The 25,056-nt window shown below is 40.6% G+C and overlaps 1 protein-coding gene across 1 annotated transcript in view; it reads left to right on the plus strand.

Annotated features, from left to right (window-relative positions):
• The first annotated feature begins 5,789 nt into the window (after nt 1-5,789).
• The window catches only part of LOC124254667 (phospholipid-transporting ATPase ABCA3-like), a 29,952-nt gene continuing 10,685 nt past the window's right edge, over nt 5,790-25,056 (plus strand). Inside the window, 8 exon segments of the mRNA XM_046688513.1 lie at nt 5,790-5,840; nt 6,815-7,520; nt 13,654-13,890; nt 15,996-16,246; nt 17,074-17,311; nt 19,822-19,995; nt 20,282-20,463; nt 21,839-21,967. Of these exon segments, the coding sequence (XP_046544469.1) occupies nt 7,208-7,520; nt 13,654-13,890; nt 15,996-16,246; nt 17,074-17,311; nt 19,822-19,995; nt 20,282-20,463; nt 21,839-21,967 (1,524 nt within the window). The 5' untranslated portion in view covers nt 5,790-5,840; nt 6,815-7,207.

Consider the following 25,056-nt stretch of genomic DNA (forward strand, 5'->3'; position numbering starts at 1 on the left):
ATCAATGCTACCCTAAACTGCTACTCTTTCGCTTAAGAAGGACCCTGGTCCCCGTTTCAAAAAGCTATCGCAGCACTACGACTTCCGTAGGTCCATGTTACAGGGCCTAGATTTTCGAAACTCTCTTAGCGCTAAGATAGTCGTAAGTTAATGTTAATGTATGACACTTACGACTATCTTAGCGCTAAGAGAGCTTCGAAAATCTAGGCCCAGTACAGGAGATACGACAGTCGTAGCTACGGTAGCTTTCTGAAACGGGTCCCTGGTTTCTGTTAGGTGAGGTGAAATTGGGTTTAACGTCGTGCTTGAGAATATTTCGCTCATATGACGACGTGCATGTGTGTGTATGTGTATGTGCGGCTGCTTGTACTATCCTAGACTTAAGCTTGTTTTATAGTGCTAGCCCACGGAGATACCATGCCGCAGTGAAGCATGAACTCAGGCTCATTAAACTGACTCCGAGCCGACCAGTCCTTGTTGTACCCATTAATGCCGAGCGCCAGGCAGGGACCAACAAGTACCATATTTTAACGTCTTTTGGTATGACGCGGTCGGGGATCGAACCCGCGACCTTCCGCTCTCCGGGCGGACGCTCTAACCACTTAATCACGCAGGCGGTCGTTTCTGTTAGGGAAGGCCTGGGCTCAGTGGGACGTACCAGTGGCTGACGACGTGAGTGATGGAGAATACAAATAGCAACTAATGAGTTTGTTATACTGTTGAAAAAACCCGTAAACGTAATATTGACAGTACATGTGTGAACGATATCAGCACATGTGGGATGTCGTATAGCAGGGGATACTCCATTTTGGGGTGATATTATTTGGAACCAAGTTGTATGATTGTATATAAATATTTAGAAAATGATAATAAAAATATGTTATGAATTTTGTGCGCACGTGCCGATTTCGTGCAAGCTTTTTTCATGATGTGCCCGTGAACGTTGCCAGTGTTCAGTTCAAAATGTTATGTGACTCACTCACCTACCCATCCACCCACCCACCCACTCACTCATTAAGTCACTCGTAGCTTCATTAAAAAAGAAACTAGTAACAATGAGTTGCGTTCCTGTACCAAGATGAGTGTGTATGACTGTGGGTTGGGTTCAACTATACATATATACTACTCCAATAAAAGATACGCATAATCCAGAAATTTGTTGCAAAAATGTTGTATTTTCAAACATGTATAACTCGTCCACAAACAGACTTTAAGAAATGAATTTTTACATCAGTTTAGAAGAAGGTAATGTCTATATAACAAAGTGGATAATTTTATAAAACGGATACGCTGAACGCGATGGTGACCACGTAGCATGGTCCCGACGTCGGGTCTCCTGGCTCTCAGTCCAATCTCCCTCAACCTGTTCCGTACAGTTTGACCGGATATAGTCCGAAGTCCAGGCACCCTGGCAGCTTTGCCTTCACACGTGTTACATATTTTGACGATTGTTTGAACACAATAGGTAATTAACAGATTTTTAAAAATACAAAACGCCTATGCGTTTCCTTTTTTGGGATAGTATATTTTAACCACACCACGTCACGGGTACACGAGATATTGGCATCTCTTTAGTCACAAGACTACTCCAAACAGCCACAGGGCCTGAGATACCGATATACACCAACGTTGAAAATCCAACACAATCTATTGTTAAGACGCATTTCATATAGTCACACTTATATAGAAAAGTGCAAAATGAAAACAAAACTCATTGTCATGCAATGAGTCTGATATAAAGAGATGACCCTGTGATATTTGTTATTAGTCATTTCAGTACGATTTCCTTATACCAGCAAGACCATGTCACGTTCATGAAAACAACCCGGTAAAAACTTACTAGCTAATGTAGGACTTGAATGGTGAAGCCCTCTCAACGTTTGTGAGGCTGTGCACGTCGTATTATTAGCAACTATTCTGAAGTACGACGTAAAACGCCATTTCACCTCACCTCACCTATATTTGATTGTACGTACACACGACGATAAAAATAAAAATATGCGTGAGTTTGTGTGTGTACGTACAATCTCATATAAATAAACACACAGGCACTCACATACATACACACACACGCGCGCGCACACACACACACACACACAAAAAACACACGCACGTACGTACGTGCATCCATCCATCCATACAAACATCCATCCATCCATCCATGCATGCATCGTGTGATAGATGTACATCAATGCGAAACATAATGCCATGTGACAATCGAGACAAGGATACAAATACAAAAGGGCATAACTCCACAACGTCTAAATGCACCCTTGATATCTGGCCCGGCGCCAAATACGGTGTGCATTTATACATTGTCGAGTTATGCCCCTTTGTATTTGTTTCCTTGTCTCGATTGTCACATTGTCTCATGTTTCACATCGACGTACATCTATCACACGATGTCATGACTCTCAGTATCTTCGTTATTGTTCACATTCTCATTGTGCATGCTTCTCCATAAAAATTATCATCGCCCTAGAGACATAAATTATGAACGGTTCCTAGTATAAACTGATCTGGATTGTTGTGAAAATATGCATTTACTTAAAATGATTATAACAAGATGTTATCAATTTTGTGCGCACGTGCCGATTTCGTGCAAGCGTTTTTCATGGTGTGCACGTGAACGTTGTCAGTGTTGAGTTCAAAATGTTTAGTGACTCACTCACCTACAGTCCGTTTGAGTCAGAAACTTGGGTATTAGTAAATGATAAACATGTGTACTATTTATATTTATGTGGCAATTTTGTAAAATGATAAAATTTGCAATTCATCGGTCCGTTTCTGACTCAAACGGACTGTACACATCAAGCAACCCACCCAATCACTCATTAATTCACTCGTAGCTTCATAAAAATAGAAACCAGTAACAATGAGTTGCGTTCCTGTATTCATTGGAGACATTTGATGAAAATGACATTATCAACGACCAACATGCGGTGTCTATCTGTTATATTTATCATTATCAAGATCAGGGAGTCCTACAAGGTAGCATTTTGTTGGCTGTCACATTGTTTGTTATTAAAATAAACAGCCTCTTTGTTTTAAATGACTCAATTGATGGATCCCTTTTTGTGGATGATTTTAACATTTCATGTCGTGGCAAAAATATGAATACTCTCGATTCATCGTTCCTGTACTGCCTCATCAAGGAGAGACTGGTGGGCGCCAAACATCTTCAGACTGTCAGTGGAGTTGGACCCTTTGTCTTCTGGTTTTCAAACCTGGCCTGGGACTGCTGATTTTGTTGGCTGGGTTCCAAAAAGGTTGTCTTCCACACGCTGTCATTATGCCATCTGCATATTTGTACGTGTTTCTCGTCTCCAGCACTGAACCAACTTAATAGCAAGCGGGTAGACAGAAATATGCCGGAATAAAGAAGATGGTTTTCACTTATTGTGTGACGCTTTGTAATATAATATTAAATTTTAAATGGGGTATATTGCTTCAGAAACATATTTATATAAAATCAGGTAATAAGTATAAATAAAGATTTACAGATACATATATGTATAGATAAAGGATCGTTCATAATTTATGGCTAGAGGGGTGATGAATATTTTATAGGGGGTCACTCATTTTGTTCTGGGGAGGTAGGGGGTCATCAATTTTGTACACATGTACTAGGGTGGGGGATCAGCAATCACATGGTGCAGGCTTCTCCAAAAAAATCATCGCCCTCTAGCAATAAATTATGAACGGTCCCTAAAGGAAGTTAACCTAGGTGTTTTGAGTGTACAAGGAAAAATGATTTTTTTGTCACTCCAGGGCATAAAGTTCCCATCGAGATAAGAAGTGAAATGTTTATATATTTCAATCGAAATGAAAATACATGGGCGGTCCGGACGTGGAAGTGGGAAACATAGATGACACACGAACAGCCTGATCCACACATTCCAAAAACTCTACACTATAGATTGTGCAAGCGTCGCTTTAAGACCTTTACACGTTGAGTCACTGTCAAGTGATAAACAGAAATATATAAGGCCGTGACACATTAACAGAGCAAATGACGTCCAAGCAACGTTTGTTTTCTTTGTTTGTTACCATCGTATTCAACAGTATGGCCGAAATACACCAACGTAAATTGAAATTATAAATATTTTATGATTCATTACATTAAACGTGCGCTCTCTGAACCAGGATGTTGAAGTGAATGTATGTCACGGGTGGCGAGTTTGTATTCTGTGCAGAAGATTGATGACGGTTATTGTCAGTGTTCGTTTTCACGTTGAGCACTTCGTTCTCATATCAAAACCAGTTTTGACATCCAAAGGAATTCCATTCCGAATATCACAACGATGTTGCTTTATGAGTCACTATCAAACAGCGAAAAGGATAGCTTGTCCAGCCCACGGTTGACAATGTATTTTAGAGAAATTGTTTTCAGTCACTATTGTATATTGATAAGAATCCTTTAGTGGCTTTCTGACTCAGCCTACTTTTCTTAAACCTAAAATTAAAGTTAATAGGACGCCACTATTTTTTAAACATTGGCACCAAAATGGTACAGATCCTGGACTTTTTAAATGAAGAGAATTTTATCTCGTAATAAACAGCATTTAGGAAGTACTTAGAGTTTTACCAGGGTTTTTGTATTATATAAGGTTTGTAACACTGGATCCGCCATAATCAAGATAATACACTGGTACAGGTGATAATTATAGGATATATATGTTTCACGTGTGATATCGGACCAGTTGAGGTGAGCTGAGGTGAAATGGGGTTTAACGTCGTAATTAATTTGTGTGGCTGCTTGTACCAGTCCAGATTTAAGCTGGTTTTATAGTGCTAGCTCACTGAGATACAATGCCACAGCTAAGCATGAATACCCCACCCAGACACATTATACTGACTCCGAGCTGACCTATCCTTGTCTTTTGTTATGACGCCATCGGGGAATCGACCCCGCTACGTTCCGCTCTCCGGGCGGACGCTCTAACCACCATATCCCGGAGGCGGTCTGAGACCAGCTGATATGTCACAGTTTGTCAATGTGTGTGTCAATGAAAGTGTATATGTAGAGAATATGACTGAGCATCGTAATGAAACAAAAGGCTTCTTCCTTTTTAATCTTTCATAAATCCATGCAAATCATAATCTACATGTATCACATGCTGTGGAACAGACATTTTCACCCTTTAAATGATCTTACAAGACGTTAAATTAGTTAATAGCCTGTGCATGTGAAACCGTACTCTAAGGTTTCACGGGTAGATAGACCCATCGTAGCCAGTTCCAACGGGTAGTATGGACGTCACTGACAGTTCGCAACCTTTGACATTGAAAGCCAACTCACTTGGGAAAATCAACTATAATTATCATAGAAAGTTTCTTTAGGTTTAATTTTTATAGAATATGCTATGAAGTAGAAATTGTGATTTGATCTACAGACATAGCATTATTTGGAAAATAACAAGTCCCTTATAACAAGTTGTTTTAAGTCTACAAGTGTCGTGTCCCTTGGAATATCGATCGATAACATGTTTGTATGCAACAACAATCATTGCTGCCGAAAAATGGAAGCTAAACGATGCAAGAATATCTGCTTTATGATAACATGGCACCTATAATTTATTGAGACGTTATTTAAACAATCCATTGATTCATCCCAATACGTGATAGGTGTACAAAGTTACAAGATTGTTGATATTAAGTATATTAAGTGTAGACGCATATTTTATCAACTGAAGGATTTTTGACATTTATTTCTGACGACAACCTAGGTCAACATGACATGTCTGTATGAGCACAATCAGTTGTACAGCTATTGACCGTGATCACGAGAGCGTGACGACATAACTGGTACAACCGCAGCCAGCACAAGATGGCTGATTGTAAGTACCTTCCTTTCTCACACTATAAACATATCCCACAACACGTAACAGTCTTACCTGGTAGGAGCTGAAGTCGGATTTGGCAATCTCACGTCTTCATATTGTTAAAGTATCATGTTTTTTCTACTAAGGCAAATTTAATGACATCGTAGATGCACTCTTTATGTGACCAAAAATAGAAAGCCCTACACTTGTACAACATCTTTTCAAACACGTTGAATTTTGAGTGACCACACATTTAAATTCATTTGACCTGCCTTTTGATGTCAGACATGGTAACAATATTTGATTGTTATATTAAGTTCGTTCCTGGAGTAGAATCGGGGTACAATGACTGATCTAATAATAGCGAGAGTATCCTAGGTGTGGCTTCACGTCTAGTGATATGTATTTGTGATAGCGGTATTTATATTTGGCAGCTTAAAAGAAATGGAATGTGCCTATTAATAACCTGTGTTACATCATTCAGGTTGCACCTGCTAGGTGTTTGCGACTTGACGATTGAGATGGTCCATTCATCAGTAGGGATCTGTCTCTCGGGGAATGCTGTGCTCTCGTTTACTTCGTTCCGCTTTGTGTGATTATGTTGTTGGCGTCTCATCTGTTTAATGCTCTTTGGACACCTACACTGTGTAGTGCCACTTCAGATTTTGTAGTCATTGACGTATAAAATACTATTTGTAGTGCCACTTCAGATTTTGTAGTCATTGACGTATAAAATACTATTTGTAGTGCCACTTCAGATTTTGTAGTCATTGACGAATAAAATACTATTTGTAGTGCCACTTCAGATTTTGTAGTCATTGACGTATAAAATACTATTTGTAGTACCACTTCAGATTTTGTAGTCATTGACGTATAAAATACTATTTGTAAACCCAACCCATTAACCGATCAAACAGTGTAGGTTTTATAATAAACCGACTCCTCTTTGCGGGCATTCTTTTATTGTCATGTTTTTTGTTAATTCATAGGAAACTGAATCATATGAAGGCATTACTCCCATGATATCCATTTGAGGGCGCTGTACTCACTGGCAGCCGGATCACCTCGCCCTTCTCACATTCAAGAGGATGGTGTTTTGCATAACTGGTTCAACTGAACCATTTTCCCCGAGACAACAGTGATGTGACAGGCTGCTCAAGGGGAGAGAACCAACGACGACACTGCCCTGAAACCTGGTCACTTGGCTGTAGGCACACCAACCAGGTGTCACTGAAACTCTCGTGGAATTCACGTGACTCGGGAGTCATCACCGTAAGGTGGGAGATTATTGAAATGTCCTTTACCATCGCGTTCACGACCTCTGCATTCATATAGCGTTGTCTACCACAAAGAGGACCGGTATAAGGCAGATCAAGATCAACATGGCCTTCATTCGGCAGCTCCGGCTGCTTATGTGGAAGAATTACCTTCTACAACGTAAAAAGATTTGTGTGACAGTCTTTGAAGTTCTGTTACCTCTGCTGTTTGCAATGATATTTTTCTTCATGAGATTTCTGGTAGATAAGGGACCTACGCCAGCGAGAGTGTATTACCCCAGCCAGGTGACAAGGCAACTGAATAGTTATAACTATGAGGAGGTTCTGTTCACACCCAACAATACCCTCATCAATGGGCTGATTACGGGTATCAACGAAACCGTTAACAACAAAACGTCCATATTTAGTTATCATTCAGGTGAGTTCATTTTCTCTATTTACACATAGATAACGGAACGTGATAAGATATGCTACCAATTACTGGGTAACTTGAGCATGATGTCATCGTGTCCCAATTGCGTAAACCATGATCATGCTGTTGATAACTGGATTGTCTGGTCCAGCGCCATATAGCTGGAATATTGGTGAGTTGAATATTGCGTTAATCAACAAACAAACAAACATCGATATCTCTCTTTTACATAAGCAACCTATCACAATTCATTATCCCCCAAAAAGAGATTAATATTAAGTTCATTTTCTATATTTACTCAGAGATGAATGGGCTGTTATCACTTATAGTACCATGTACTACTCGTAAGAGAAACTAAATCTGGTGAATAAATGAACATGACGATTGTATCATGCAAGAACTGGATATGGGTCGATTAACGACCATGTTGCAACACCTGCTCTCAAGATGATCTGGAGAACACGAAGTTCTCGGCGCCCTTGGTTTGGTACCTCCAGATCTCTTGACGTAAATCAGGAGACTGGCCGACTTTTCCACTAGGGAGAACAGACCTTCCAACACCCTGAGTAATGCAAAAGGCTGAGTCGTCATATTCTCTGGAAAGTTCTTGGTGGGTTCGACTAGGCAGCGTTTCCTGGGAAAAGTCCAATTCGCTGTCTGGGCTGCGTGTAGAGGGGGCAAGGGCCCTAAGCCGCTGCTGAGCCTTACAAGACATGCTTGGTCGTGATTCTTTCATCACAAGGGATTGAAAACGGAGGATCTTCGGCTTTCAATTGGCATTCATTAGTATATCTTGTGTGGCCAAAACGACATCGTTGCATGATGACCTCTTCAAATCTGGACTGACAACCCAAGTAGGTGTAACCAATATAGGGTTTTATTTCATGTAGTTTATTTATACCTACCTGGGTGTCCAACTTCTTCTGCACCAGATCACGGATGTAGGTTCTAATGCTAGTTTTGTAATCAGACTGTGGGATAAGAAGTGGTGTCACAGATTTGTTGAGTGCTGGCTAGGCAGCAAGATCAGCCATTGTATTCTCAGAAATGCCAACGTGGCTGGGTAACCAACAGAGGACGGGAAGGAGATATACTTCTCGCTCAATGCCGGCAGCAGAAATGAATGGCTTAATCCTGAGCCCGTAGTTAAATGCAGGGTTAGATTTGTGAGAATATAATTTTGTTACATATTGTAATGATAATTTTATACGACGTTGGATAAGAGAAGGCTCATCTGTCTCGACGTAGAGGCTGTCAATAGGAGAAGTTCTGAAAGAGCCAAGGCAAAGTCTTAGACCTTGGTGGTGAATAGAATCTAATAGTTTTAGGTTACTTTTGCAGGCTCCACCATATACGATGGAGCCATAATCAAGTTTCGAGCGAATCAATGATCGATACAGGTGTAGGAGGGTAGCTTGATCCCCTCCCCACTTTGAATTGGAAGCAACTTTCAACAAATCAAGTGCCTTCAGGCATTTTGTTTTAAGTGATTTAATATGTGGCAGAAACGTCAAATGCGAATCAAAAATTAAACCCAAGAAACTGGCCTCCTTAACAACTTTGATGGGAGTGCCATTTAGAAAAAGTTCTGGGTCCTTATGCGGCTTATATTTTCTACAGAAGTGTAGAAATTAGTTTTTGACTTAGAAAATTTAAAGCCGTTTTTAAGACACTATTTATTTATTTTGTTTAAACATATCTGCAGTTGCCGTTCAATGGTATGCATATTTTTACCACGACAAGAAATATTAAAATCATACACAAATAACGATCCATCTCTTGAATTGTTTAAAACTTTTGATAAACCTTTTCTTTATACTAAATAGTGTGACAGACAAAATACTTCCTTGTGGAACACCCTGATCCTGATTGTAATGATCAGACAGGGTAGAACCCACGCGGACTTGAAATTGTCTGTCATTTGAAAAGTTGGCTATAAATTGAGGAAACGGCCTCGCAATCCGAAGCCGTGTAAATCTCTTAAACTGTCATATTTCCACGTAGTGTCATATGCCTTTTCACGATAAAACAGATAGACACAGCGTGTTGTTTATTAATAAGAGCGTTTTTAACAAATGATTCCAAACGCACTGAGTGATCGACAGTACTTCTATTTTTACGGAAACCACATTGTATATCTGTTATAAGGTTATTTCTTTCCAGATACCAAACAAGTCGATTATTTATCATTTGTTCCACGGTTTTGCAAACACAGCTAGTTAGTGAAATAGGTCTATAATTTGACGGATCTGTATGATCACGTCCAGGTTTAGGTATTGGTACTACTATAGCGTCACACCATGAGGTAGGAAATTTACCTGATGTCCAAATATCACCAAAACTATTTTAAAAAGTTCCCAGAGAGGATTCTGGTAAGTGCTTCAGGAGTTGATAATGTATGTTATCAGCCCCTGTAGCAATACCGTGAGCTTGTTCAAGAGCAGTTTGGAGCTCATGAATAGAAAATAGTTCATTATAGTCTTCCCCATTATCTGAATGGAAATTAATAGGTTTCTTTTCCTGTTGTTTTTGATATTGTTGGAATTTAGGCACATACTTAGAAGAGGAAGAGTGTTTAGCAAGAGTTTTACCCAGTTTATTCTGATTTATCAGTAAGTAATTGATACCCATGTTTAAGATGATGACGCTAGAGTTAGTACCTTTACCTTTAATTTTCTGTACCATGTTCCACACTTTAAACATTGGCGTTCGAGAATTTATTTTGGATAAATCATCTTTCCATGATTGGCGTTTATTCAGTTTAAAGGTACGCCGTGCTTTAGCATTTAGGATTTAAATTTATTTAGATTATGCACCATAGGGTGGCGACGGAAATAATGTTCTGCTTTTTTCCTTGCCTTCCTAGCTTGTTTGCATTCATCATCGAACCAAGGGTTTTCGAATGTGTGGAATTGCAGAGGATTTTGGTATACACTCATCAGCTATGATGTTCAGTGCATCAGAAACACATTTGACAGCATTAGGAACGTCAATAAAAAGTTCAGGTTTAAGTTTTGCATCACACAGTGTTTCATACAGAGCCCAGTTAGCCTTTTTAAAATTCCGCCTTAAAGATGGAGGAACATCAGATGGAGTTACAGGTTTTAGTATAGTAGGAAAATGGTCACTTCCACAGAGGTCATCGTGGACTGACCATTCGAATTCATTCATTAGTTCTGAATTTGTAACTGACAAGTCGAGAGCAGAAAAGGTTCCTGTACCAGCGTGTAAATAAGTGTTGGAACCATCATTACAAATACATAAATCATTATCTGAACAAAACTCCTCCAATAGTTTACCTTTAGCGATTGTAGTTGCACCACTCCAGAGTGGATTGTGTCCATTTAAATCTCCGATGATAATACAGGGTTTCGGCAGTTGGTTATATAGAGCTTGAAGATCGGTTTTGTGAAACGTTGAAGACGGAGAGATATATACAGAGCATAATGTAAACGCAACATGTAAAGTAATTCGCACTGCAACAGCCTGCAGATTAGTAGTAAGTGAAACAGGGCTTTGGATAACGTTCTGTTTGACTAGGATGGAAGATCCTAGTGAAAGGGAGGTGAAAAACAATGATATGCATTGAAAGAACGCAAGACAAAAAACATCTGTCTGTTTTAAATATGTCTACTGCAGACAGAACGCTGATGGTGTTAAATCCTGGACTAAAAGCTGAAACTCACTGAAATTAGTCCTTAGTCCTCTGCAATTTCACTGTATAATTTTATTCTGATATCCTATCTGTTTGGGAAGGGGATTATGGGCAAAATGGACGGTGGGGGTGGGGATGGGGGTGGAGATAGCCAGGGGGCAGGTATCGGGGGCAGTTGTTTTGGGGCAGTTAGCCTAGACCCGTGCTCCTACACAAAACATAAATTGTATGTGTTAGTTTAGACTATATCCAAATCTTGTCGCAACTTCACAAGAAAACATCATTGCTTGAGTTATGACACACACGATTAAATCTCATATGTGTAAGTATCCTCAGCGCAGATATTTAAGAAAACATTTACATGTATGTGCGAATATTGGACACAATTTGCCCAGGAGCATTCATTAAGAACCACCTTAATCCAAGGTCAATCTTCAACATTTTGGTTGAATACTGGATTACACATGTGAAGCACGTGCTTCACACAAATTGTCTTAAAAGCTATGGGTCGCATATTATCACCTACTGCGATGACTGATTTAAAAGATGACAATACTAAAAATAACTTTACTTGACATGGCAAGACGAAGACTTTCAGAAAATACGCTGTGGAATGATATTGACAATACTGGTGCTCATTTGAACATTAACCACACAGTCGTGAGGTGAAGTAAAGGATCGTCCAAGACCTGAAAGACCAAGGAAGACCAATGGCCGTGACGACCGAGTTCTAATCCCATGCCCCATCTCGAAGACCTATGCCGACAATGATGAATTATCATTAGAATTAATTTCTTTGATGGGCATTTTAGAAGTTGAGTTGATGAAGAATGATGACAATTTACAATTTTTATAGATTTTTCATAAAAAAATCGTCATCATACTTCATCAGAATTAGAGAACGACGTCCGATCATACCTCCCTTGACCACAGAGAGGCTGGGATAACTGGCTTGGTGCAGTCTTCGACAAAACCGCCGCTTGAAGGGTTCATCTTTTTGATGAAAGTCGCGTTATTTACAGCATGTTATGCACAGACAACACCAGTGTATGAAATAAGGCCCGTCCGACCGCCCAAGACGGGCTAGATTTCTGACGGACGGTCTATATTTACAGCTAGCCAGCTCGATGGTCTGGTGTGGTTTTTTTTAGATATTCCATATACATCTGAGTAAATTCACCATATCGTCGCGTCTGGTCTGGTCAAATCCATTTTGGGCTGGTAAAATTTTGAAGTTACCAGCCCTGATGTCTGGCTGGGTTTTAGGTTTATTTCATACACTGACAACACGTGTTACGTATGGAGACCTCGTAACGATGTATGTTGCCAGGAAATTATCCATGCAGCTGAACCCTTAGGTGGTTGCTCGGTGGTGGTGGTGGTTGCTCGGTGATGATGATGGTGGTGGTGGAGGGTTGCGTTTCGCATCACTGCAAGTTACTTCTTATTTGACGTTTTATGTGGTCAAAGTTATCAACAGGAAGTACTGGATACCGTCTGGATACTGACGTCGTTCGATATTCATGGATGACAACCCTAGACATCACTGTATCGAGCTGTCATCGCCCATTCGCAGAACAACGCTATCAAAACATTACCATGATCCGCAAACAGACCTGATATGAACCCCACAGAACATTTCTGGAACTATTTGGACGCCATGTTCGTAGATCTTCTCCTGTTTCAAATCCTGCAGGAATTGACACATGCACTCCATGAGGAACGAAAGAGGATTCCAGTGCTGGGGAAGTCAATGCTTGATTACCAGAAGGAGGAGAAAGTTGCTGGTGTTACCGTGCGAGGGATGGCAACATGAGGTACACATGTAGTCGCCAGTATTGGTTCATGCAATCACGACAACCGTTATTTGAGAACTGTATGACAGGTGGAGATACTTTCTAGCACTGTTGATAGTCACATTTTTTTGTATTCCCCTCAGGCCGCAGGTAAACTGTTACCACCTTTTCAATTTATTTTGTTTTGTTTCATTCCGAGTAAATATGTTCAGGTTCATGCACGGAATTGAGCTTCCAAAGCACACAACAACGTGCAGTGTTCTCATACTTCATAAACGCTGAAGTGGAAATAATAATTAAAGTGGTAATGTTAATTAGATGCTTTTTGCAAATATAAACAGATGCTGTATGTTTGTTTCTATTTTAATTTGACACAAATGACGAAATTGGTCCTGACGGATGACATGCAGGTATACATGTGTTTTGAGCTGAATAATTTAAAACATTTATCATAAGCGTGACAGCGATATTACTGTAATGTTTGACTTAAAATGAGCTGCTGAACCTCGCTTCTTCTAATCAAGTTCTTGAAATCATAGTTTTTCTATCTTACATATATTTTTAAGGGCATTACTTCCAACTTAAAAGTATAACCCCTTCTGACAACCAACACCCGAGTCATCACAGTTTACTGATTCATGATACAGTAGTGAATGCATCGAGTGATACGTTTCTACCATTCTTACAGACACACTTACGTTGAAAGGATTTTCATCGAGGAAAGATATGCTGGACTACTTCAGATACAATTCTGAACAAGTCGGCTTTGCTGTTGAATTTGAAAACGTTGGACTGGCAGACACCGTCATGCCCAAGAAACTGCGGTACGCCATTCGTCCCAAAGGTCACCAATATGGAGGTTGGCACACCACTGAAATTAGTTACTTCGGGGCTTTTCTGGAACCAAGATCCATCTTCAATCCAGGTAACTGGTTTGTATTATTTGAACTTCAGAATTTAGCAGATATTCAAAAGGGAGAAAGGACATGGTGATAGATTATATACTAGAAAAATAGAAACTGTGCAATGTTTAAATTGTAGATTTGAAAATATAACAATATTAAAAGATTCCCTGTTAAATTTAATATATGGATATTGTGATCATAAGAAATGGCAAAACAGCATGGCCATGACATTCACGATTCGAGATCAAATGCCCGACAGCAGCGATGTCAGTAACTTGATAACGGGTATGCCCACCGTGAGCAGCGACAACAGCAGTGTATAGTGTATCAGTTGGACATGGCAGGCTTGTGGAATGGTTTGCCATATTCTCCGCAAAATACTGACAATCCGGGTTCGATACTCCACATGGGTACAATTGCTGGAATATTGCTAAAAGCTGAGTAAAACTAAACTCACTCACTAATCTCAGACATGCTCTATGGAGATTTACACGCCGAGCCAGTACTTTAGCATGGTCCTGGTGAAATCACAGCAGCACTAGGCGTGTGAGGACGGGTATAATCCTGTTGGAATGTCAATCCTGTTCCATGACGTTAATAAACCCTATTATACCACTGGTCCGAGAGTCTGATCTCTGTAGCTCACATCTGTCAGCAACTAAAGGGGTTCTTTTGTTCACATGTCAAAATCACACCAAATCATCACGGAATCTCCCCCAAGGCGATTCCTCTCCATGTCATAGGCTTAATCACGACGCGTCCAAAGACGTACACAAAATGTTATAAAAGTGGACAGCACAGTTCCATCACAACTGAGGTTGACAGACATGATTTCGTCATCACTGACGGCTTTGTAATGTCAGCGGTTCCTGTCTGCGTTTGGGTGCACACACCTGGAAAGGTCTGAGCAGTGGTTACTGCAGTCTGGAACCTGTACAGGAGATGGGTCACCCGTCTCCGTCTGTCTTGTGTTGGGTTGCACACGCCTGGGCGGTCTGAGCAGTGGTTACTGCCGCCTGGAACCTGTACAGGAGATGGGTCACCCGTCTCCGTCTGTCTTGTGTTGGGTTGCACACGCCTGGGCGGTCTGAGCAGTGGTTACTGCCGCCTGGAACCTGTACAGGAGATGGGTCACCCGTCTCCGCCTGTCTTGTGTTGGGTTCCACACGCCTGGGCGGTCTGAGCAGTGGTTACTGCCACCTGGAACCTGTACAGGAGATGAGTCACCCGTCTCCGTCTGTCTTGTGTTGGGTTGCACACGCCTGGGCGGTCTGAGCAGTGGTTACTGCCGCCTGGAACCTGTACAGGAGATGGGTCACCCGTCCCTACCTGTCCTGTGTTGAGGTGCACACGCCTGGAAGATCTGAGTTAATGCAGTCTGGAACCTGTACAGGAGATGGGTCATCCGTCTCCGTCTGTCCTGTATTGGGGAGTATACCCCTGAGCAGTGATCACTGCAGTCTGGAACCTGTACAGGGGATGGGTCACCCGTCTCCGTCTGTCCTGTGTTGGGGTGTATACCCCTGAGCAGTGATCACTGCAGTCTGGAACCTGTACAAGAGATGGGTCACCCGTCTCCGTCTGTCCTGTGTTGGCGTTTTGGTACATGGGGGGAAATCGGCAGGGTCATTATTGTTGTGATATGTGCTTGAATAGAATTTCGGTGCAATGGAAATGCGCAGCCGCCTGGCATAGAGACATTCCCCTACTGGCAATCCCATTAGCTGTGAATACAGAACGCCATTTAGACACTGGTAAAATGTAACATATATTACATACTTTTTCAGTAAGGAACAGATTCTAGTACTGTTTGGATTGAGTCCCACCCGGAATTCGAACCCATACTGTAAGAGTCATGCACTTAATCGCCAGCACCTCAACGCCAGTCCACTCAGTTACCGTGGGGATGGGACTAATGATAATGAAGGATTATTGTATTTTTTTCAATGAAAAATACTAATGCATTATTGGTAATAGAATTATGATTACTTCAATGAATACCCATTCCTTCGATGGAAAATGTTCTTGCATTATTTAGATGATGCTTAAAGCCGCATCGGCAGTTTTGCAGCTATTTGCGACAAGATATAGAGACACCCCCTGCATGTCAATGTATCTTTTTCAGACTATAGCGACTTTATGAGACTGCAGCGTATTTTTAACGAAGCCATCATCAAACATTTCAACAAGAACTCAACTGCTACACTGCAGAACCTGGATGTACAAATGCTCCGAATGCCATACCCGCCTTACGTTACGGACGGTATGATTCTGCTGCTGCAGTACATGTTTCCTGTGTTACTGATACTGAGCTTCATCCTGATGGCCATCCAGACAACAAAGGGAGTTGTCTATGAGAAGGAAAGAAAACTGAAAGTGAGTCACCAGATTCTGGGACGTTTAGGACTTTTCATTTGATATTCAATGCTCTACCCAGTCCTAAAGTTTCACAAACGCGGTATTTCTGTTATTAATTTACTAATCAGTTCTAAGATAATTAGTTTGTCGTTGGTGTGTTCGAAGTGTTTCTTTTCATTTTGTTTGACGTCATAGCAGAGTGGTATCGTGTTCTCACGCAGCTTCTCCAATAGAAAAAGGCAACGACTCATTTACTCTCGCAGGTTTCAAAATAGAATGCCATTACAGTATAGCAGGGAAGAAACCTAAGCTTAAAGGAAAACTAAAATATAAGAGGATTAGTATCTCTTTCATTGAACATAAGCGCTGCCCAGTCGCAACCCACCAGGATCCTTCCGTGTAATATGAAGGCTCCCCAGCACTGCAGCCTTTCGCATTACTGAGAGTGTCAGAAGGTCTGCTCTTTCATTGGAGAACCCGGACACTCACCTCATCTTCGCCAAGAGATCGGGAGTTACAAAACCAAGGGCACCGAGAACTTCGTGTTCTTCAGACCATCTTGATAGCAGGTGTTGTGACACGGTCGGTAATCGACCAATATCCAGTTCTTGCATGATGCAATCATCATGTTAATTTATTCACCTGATTTAGTTTCTGTTACTAGTAGTACATGATACTACTGGTATAAACACATTTATATCTGAGTAAATGTAGAAAATGAACCTAATTATGATCTCTTTTGGGTAGCCTCCTACGACAAGCTTGGGTTGCTGAAGATATTTCTAATCTAATCTTCAGGGATATCCCACTAAGTAAGAATTTACTCCTCATTTTCTTCTCCCCAGGAATCCATGAAGCTGATGGGTCTGAGAGCTTCAGCTCACTGGACGTCTTGGTTCCTGACCAGCTTTATATACATGTTGGTTGTTATGGCCCTGTATAGTGTGCTGTGTGGAGTTAACGCAAGTGAAAAAGGACCTGCTCTGGCCGAATCAGATCCCACCCTGTTCTTTGTGTTCCTTCTCTGTTACGGCGTCTCCATCATCTCCTACTGCTTCATGATCAGCGTCTTCACTCAAAGAGGTAATTTTCTAAACTGTTATTGAAACACAGTACAAACACTCTTTCACAAATATCATTTCAATTCCTAATACTCGTGTCTTTTTAAGATTGTAGTATAGTGTGGCGATTGTATGCAAGTAATGTATTGTACACACTGATTGATATTTCTCATTCACGGGAAGGTGTTCTCAAAATTCGTCTGTCACCGTCAGTTGATCCATATTTTAGCAGCAAAACTCTTTCCATAATACTAGGAGATCTCCTCTAGCAGCAGGGCTCGTTGCAGTCACATGGTGCACCCACCATATCCATTGGAACCTACATCACTGACATACATTCTGTATGTACATTCTGTACAGCAAACCTATTCAAAATCATTATTCAGATGAAATTTCACAACTATTGACTGGTATTACCTGTGCACTCATCAAATATCCAAACGTACTAGATAGATAAAAACAATAAACAGAATTCAGACTCTATAGAAAAAAAACATTTCATAAAATGATAAAAGAAACACCTTTGTTGATGTTGAAATGTTCATGTCACTGAGTGCTGACATCATTTACACTAATAATCTCCAAAACACCACTAATTCTAATATGTTTTTGCCGTAGTTCGTTATGCATTTCAACTAAAATCAGAAGCGTAAAAGGAGTTCGTTATATCTGTGTTAATTTAATATTTCCGAAAATGTAGGATGTTTGGGGAATAATTGTTTTGCATATGGCTAATGGCCCCGATTGCTGATGAAATGTTTATTGTTTAACATGTGCTGTTACGAGGTTGTGTTTTTGTTAATTAATGGTGTTCTGATGAGGAAATATAGGTCGCCAGACATTCCCGCGGAGGATGAATGGAAACTGTATCACCAAAAGTATTTCGAAATCATGTACTTTCATTGGCACATGAATGACCCATGCTAGGTTATTTGGGTGTAAACAAACCTTGTGAGAAAATGTTGTCACATTTCCTTTAGCCCACTTTGAGACAAAATGTGGCTTAATTTCGCAAGACCTGTCTTGCATTCCAAATTGTTGGAAAAACCAAATGAGAAAATTCCTACCACTCCTTTAAAAGCTACACCGGCTTTTGAGGAACCTTTCCGTAGAGTCATCATTGATTGTGTTTGTCCACTACCTAAGACTAAGTCTAGTAATCAGCATCTTCTGACTATCATGTGTGCTTCTACCAGATTTCCTGAAACAATTCCTCCTCGTAGGCTTGACAATCCTGTGATTGTCAAGGCTTTGATCAAGGTTTTCACCTTAGTTGGTTTGCCAGATGTTGTTCAGTCTTATCATTTACATTGTTGCTGTTTGCTGTCAGGGAGTCAGTTCAGGAAAGTTTTGGGTTCAGTCCCTTTGGCCATAGTGTGGGCGGGCCACTAGAACATCTAAAACAGCAATGGCTCAATCACAATCCTGAGATAAATCTTTTGGACTATGTTTCTACATTTTGGAATATACTTTCAAAAAACATGTGAGTTGGCCAGACAAAATTTCACAGTTTCACAAGCTAAAATGAAACAAAATAATGACCAAACGTTTGAAAAAGTCAAAGCCATATTCATAAATTCTCCAGTATTGCAGGCACCAAATTTTGAGAAAGTATTTAAGTTACGAATTCATGCAAGTGTTGTAGGTGCAGGTGGTGTCCTCTTTCAAGAGGATGATTCAGGAATTGATCATCCAGTTTGTTACTTTTCCAAGAAGTTTGACAAGCACCAAAGAAATTATTCTACCTTTGAGAAAGAGGCAGGAGGTCTTTTGCTAGCTTGGCAGCACTTTGCAGTGCACCTGTGTACCACTACTTCTCCAATTGAAGTTTTTACTGATCACAATCCCTTGACTTTTCTTCACAAAATGAAGAACAAGCATCAAAGACCTGTGAGGTGGAGTTTGACTTTGCAAGGGTTCAATCTTGTCATTAGGCACATTAAAGGCAAAGACAGTGTTTGTGCTGATGCACTTTCCAGATTGTAGTCCACGTTAGTCATCTTATTATGTTAGTTATCTTTGTATGATTGTAATCGAAAGTTTCTTATCCTTAATATGTGGTAGAGGGTTATGAGGATGTGTTTTTGTTAATTAAAATGCCACATTAATAAACTTTTAGTTGTTATGGGTCAAGTTTAAGGCGCAGAGTATGGATTTGAACTCACACCTTGAACTTGGCATGGGCTATGTATTTGCAGCTGTTGAAAGTGGGCTGGGGAGTTGCCTCCCCTTTGTTTTCCTTCCGGCGTTTTCGGTGGAAGACGGATGGATTCCAGTAATTTCTGAATGATAGTGGGTGGCGTGGCTTTTGCTAGAATTCTCTGGAACTGTATAATAGATATATAAAGGATTGTTGCTGAGATGTATAAGGGGACTCACAAGTCTTTTGTCACGGTAATTTCTAAATCGTAACAATGTCATCACCAGAATCGTCCGTTGCATTCCAATAGATTACGAAAACAATTTTATAATGGTCGCATTATGAGTTGTCATGCATATACAAGTTCCATGTTGAGACTTTCCTTGTTTCAGCAAACATCGGAGCAACTCTCAGCGGGATTGTGTTTTTCATCTCCTACTGCCCGTACTTCTACCTAGCTCTCATTTACCGAAACATGTCGAGGCCAGCTAAGTTGGCTTCCTGTCTCCTGTTCAACGTGGGAATGGCCTTTGGTGCAAATGTCATATCACTCTATGAAGGAGCTGGTATGTTGTTTTTCACTTTCGAAACACAATGTTGATAAGGATGTGCCACGCAGAATTGGAGTGGATACTGATTAAAGTGCAAAACAGAGACTGAATTATCATGTTTGTTCTAAAATGCTTTAAGCTCTGTGAAAACTGTTTCTTTCTCTAGTCAACATGCAGCTGAAAACCATATTCAGTATATGTATCGGCATACAAGATTTTACTTTTTCTTTAGAATGAGATGTAATGATGTTTCTTCTTCACATTGCGTAATACTGAAGGTAATACTTGTCTAAATACCTAGGCTCTGGTGTGCTGTGGTCGAATTTCCATGAGCCCGCTACTGTGGATGACAACTTCTCCCTGTTGGACGCCATGTTGATGTTGCTAGGCGACACGGTAATTCATCTCCTCGTCACCTGGTATCTGGACAATGTCTGGCCAGGGGAGTTTGGTGTGCCGAAACCATTCTACTTCCCCTTTACCGTAAGTATTTGTTTTGGCATATATACAATATTGAGAATGTAGCTGTGACGCTAAGACTCTGAACACTCTACAGTAAATAGTTTGTTGTAACATCTTTTGAAGCTCTGTCATGGTTACAAGCAGTCACACTTATGCATCTGTTTTCTCATAGTCTCTTTAATATTATTCTTTGTTTAGATAAACATGTCCGTGAAGACTTCTTTAGTCAAAACGTTGTGTGTTAGATTTTGAATATGAATTTGAAAACACCATTGTGTGTCACCTATGTATATACTTCGAGTTATCGAATGTTGAACCCGTGAACGTCCGGCTTAGAGAATATTGATCTTCAGTAACCCATGCTTGAGATAACAAAACCTCATTTTGGAAAGTACTCAGAAAGCTAATCGAAGAATCAGGAGCTATCAACCCTATTCCGCCATAACGATCTAGCGAATCTGACGAGAGTACAAATATATTTTCCGACTGTGATAAAAGATTACCCAATCCATTCTCCTGAATAAATATGTTTAAATCAATCGTTAAAGGCGACTAAAGGGATCAGGTGGTCAGGCTCGCTGACTTGGTTGACACATGTCATCGGTTCCCAATTGTTCAGATCGATGCTCATGCTGTTGACCACTGGATTGTCTGGTATTTACAGGCCGCCGCCATATAGCTGGAATATTGCGGCGTAAAACTTTACTCACTCACTCACTCACTCCAATGTTGCATACTACCGGGGAATGGTGGGTAAAGAATGAATGTCCGGTCCAATCTTTTACTTCGAATTATCCGATGTTGTATACAACCGGAGAATGACGGGTAAAGAATGGATGACGGGTTCAGGCTTATACTTCGAGTTATCCGATGTTGTATACAACCGGAGAATGATGGGTAAAGAATGAATGTCAGGTCCAATCTTTTACTTCGAGCTCTATCCGATGTTGTATACAACCGAAGAATGACGGGTAAAGAACGAATGTCGGGTCCAATCTTTTACTTCGAGTTATCTGATGTTGTATACAACCGGACAATGACGGGTAAAGAACGAATGTCGGGTCCAATCTTTTACTTCGAGTTATCCGATGTTGTATGCAACCGGACAATGACGGGTAAAGAACGAATGTCGGGTCCAGGCTTTTACTTCGAGTTTTCTGATGCTATATACATCCGAAGAATGACGGGTAAAAACTGGTTGTCGGGTCTAGGCTTTTACTTCGAGGTATCTTATGTTGTATACAACCGAAGAATGACAGATACAGAGTGGATGTCGGGTCCAGGCTTTTACTTCCAGACAACCGTATCTTCGACATAGCGGTGTTTGTATTTGTAGTTTCATTTTATTGCACAAAGACACAAAGTTAATCTAATTATAAATTATTCGTAATACCAGGGCTCCTATTGGTGTGGAACTAAGCAGACCAATGCTGATTATCCAAGTAGTCAGCTCTTGGATGAGAAGCACTTTGAGACGGAACCAACTGGTATGAAGACTGGAATATCCATCCAAAATCTCAAAAAGGTAGGAACAACAGATGCTTCTGATTTTATGCTTCTTTAGCATTGTGAAATATTTCACTATTTCAAACTATTCTGCAGTCTAAGATCTTACTTGATAATGAGTTCATTCGTAATCAGCAATTTACACCCTACCTGGCTAACGGTTAATCGTTACAAGGTGCCATTACACGTTTCTTCAAACTACATACACAATACTACATTTACATGATTTACGCCCGAAATAAGCACTGCAGGTCAGAAGCTTAAGTAGAACACGAGCGATAAGAAATTCTTGCATTACAGAAACCTCTTAGACAAAAATAATATACGAATCTTGAAAAAGCTTATATTGCCATCAGTTAATTAACTATTCAGTGAATGCTCTTAAAATATTAAGCAATGCATGTTTGTATTTTGTCACAAGATGACAAATGACGTATTCAAACAAATGACGAGAAGTCGACCGACCGTCCGTACTGCAATGAAAGTGTATCGTGATATATATGTCTCATGCATTCTGGGAAGAATAATTTGAAACCACAGTTCTAACGGTACTTGAAATGCCACGATTGTCAAATGTGCAACGTGAACGTGCCGTTGGCATGTTGCAAGCGGAAAGATCAGTTATTGACGTCGCAAAGAGCAATGGGATGCAGCCGTCGTACTGTGTATGACTTGCGTCTATAACAAACTGGCACTACTTCTGATCGCCCAAGGTCGGGTCTTCCACGTGTGACGTCACGAGCAGAAGACCGTCAAATCGTCCTACGTCACCCACGTGACAGATTTCTGTCGGCTACACGAACCAGGGCTGAGATGCCGACTGTCCCTCACAGACCATTCGAAATCGGTTGCGGGCTTCCAATCTCCATTCTCGACGTCCATATCGTGGGCCAATATTGACGCCGTTTCATCAACGTCAACGTCTGCTGTGGGCTCAACGTCACCTCCGATGCACCCAGAGACTGGAATCGAGTCGTCTTTAGCGGTGAATCCAGGTTTACCCTCAGATTCGCGGACGGCAGGCATAGGTCTGGAGACGACGTCGTGAACGGTATGCCCAATGTTGTGTACAGGAAGTCGACAGATTCGGGGCGGAAGTTGCATGGTGTGGGTGCTTTCTGTGGGAACAACCGTTCCCGACTTCTGGTCATCCGTGGAAACCTCACAGCTGCTGCTTACCGCGACCAGGTGCTCACCCCTGAACTCGTTCCTTTCATGGCGGCTCATGGCCCAGGTCTGCAGTTCCAGTATGATAATGCTCGGCCGCATACCGCGATGTTGACACGAAATTTTCTTCAAAACGCTGGAATCAACGTCATGGACTGGCCATCGAGGTCCCCTTACCTTAATCCAATAGAGCACGTTTGGGATGCACTTGGGAGAAGGCTTCGTGGTCTTAGGAACCAACCTCAGAATTTGCAGGAACTTGGCGCTGCCTTGCAAGAGCAATGGCGCAGAATCCCCAACCAGACGGTGTTTGGCAGTGGTGAATGCGCGGGGCGGCCATACACAATATTGAACTGAGAAATTTCGCATTTTATTCTTGTGACTTGACATTCTGTATACCCAGGTTTTGGGAACGGCGGTGTAGCCTAATGGAACTGATTATGGCACTGTCAGTGTATCGAGTACATCACACAGATCTCAGCAATGAAATAATAACAACTTTAACCATCTTACCATCTCTTGTTCTTTTATAGTGCCCTGAAGAAAGAATGTGAAGTTATAGTTATAGTTATAGACTCAGTATAGTTTGTTGTAACATCTTTGAAGCTCTGTCATGGTTACAAGCAGTCAGACTTATGCATCTGTTTTCTCATAGTCTCTTTAATATTATTCTTTGTTTAGATAAACATGTCCGTGAAGACTTCTTTAGTCAAAACGTTGTGTGTTAGATTTTGAATATGAATTTGAAAACACCATTGTGTGTCACCTATGTATATACTTCGAGTTATCGAATGTTGAACCCGTGAACGTCCGGCTTAGAATATTGATCTTCAGTAACCCATGCTTGAGATAACAAAACCTCATTTTGGAAAGTACTCAGAAAGCTAATCGAAGAATCAGGAGCTATCAACCCTATTCCGCCATTACGATCTAGCGAATCTAACGAGAGTACAAATATATTTTCCGACTTTGATAAAGCGGAAGCATTAAACTCATACTTTGCGTCTATTTGTAACTTTAGATGAAAAAGCCAAAGCACTACTCTTATTTGAAATGCGTACATCTAGTAGGATCAATCACACTGTAGTAAATGAACGTGAAATTGCTGATATTATTAAATGCTTAAATGTTAACAAAGCGAGTGGACCTGATCGTATAAGTCGTAAACTATTGAAATGTATTGCAGAATCTGTTAGTTAACCATTGTGTTTTTTATTCAATAAATCGTTATCTTCAGGTAGCTATCGTAATAGATGGAAAGAAGCTCATGTCATCCCGCTTTATGAAAAGGAAGATAAATCTAGTTGTAGTAATTACCAACCCATTTCGTTAATCAGTTGTTTAGGAAAAATCTTTGAAACAGTTGTCATGAAACATATGTCTAATTATTTTCTGGACAATAGATCGTTATACAAATATCAATCCGGATTTCAAGTAGGCCATTCTGACGACTCGTCAGTTAATAGAACTACATAACAATATTTGCTCAGCTCTAGATAGACATGAAGGCTATTGCATTGTGTTTCGTGATGTTTCAAAGGCCTTTGAGAGGGTGTGGCACAGAGGTTTACTGCAAAAAGTAATTAGCTACGGTGTAGGTGAAGAATTACTTAATGGATACAGTGTTACATCAGTGCCAGAATCAGTTTACATCAGCTTTTAAATGTTTCATTATCAAATCCCAAATCTCTTGCAGCTGGGGTACCCCAGGGATCAGTCCTGGGCCCTTTCTTGTTTTTGTATATGTTAATAATATTGCCGATGAACTAGATTGTGCTGCACGCTTGTTCGCAGATAATACATCAATGGGATTTTCATCTATCAATCACAGGCTTATGCAACAGACACCCAATTGGAACCTACAATATTTATCGTGCTTGGCAAAACGTTGGCTTGTGACATACAATCCCAACAAAACATAAGCTATACTTATCAGTCTTA

The sequence above is a fragment of the Haliotis rubra genome, unplaced genomic scaffold, assembly GCF_003918875.1.
Source record: "Haliotis rubra isolate DU_JTF1 unplaced genomic scaffold, ASM391887v1 Scf58, whole genome shotgun sequence".
Classification (NCBI taxonomy): domain Eukaryota; kingdom Metazoa; phylum Mollusca; class Gastropoda; order Lepetellida; family Haliotidae; genus Haliotis; species Haliotis rubra.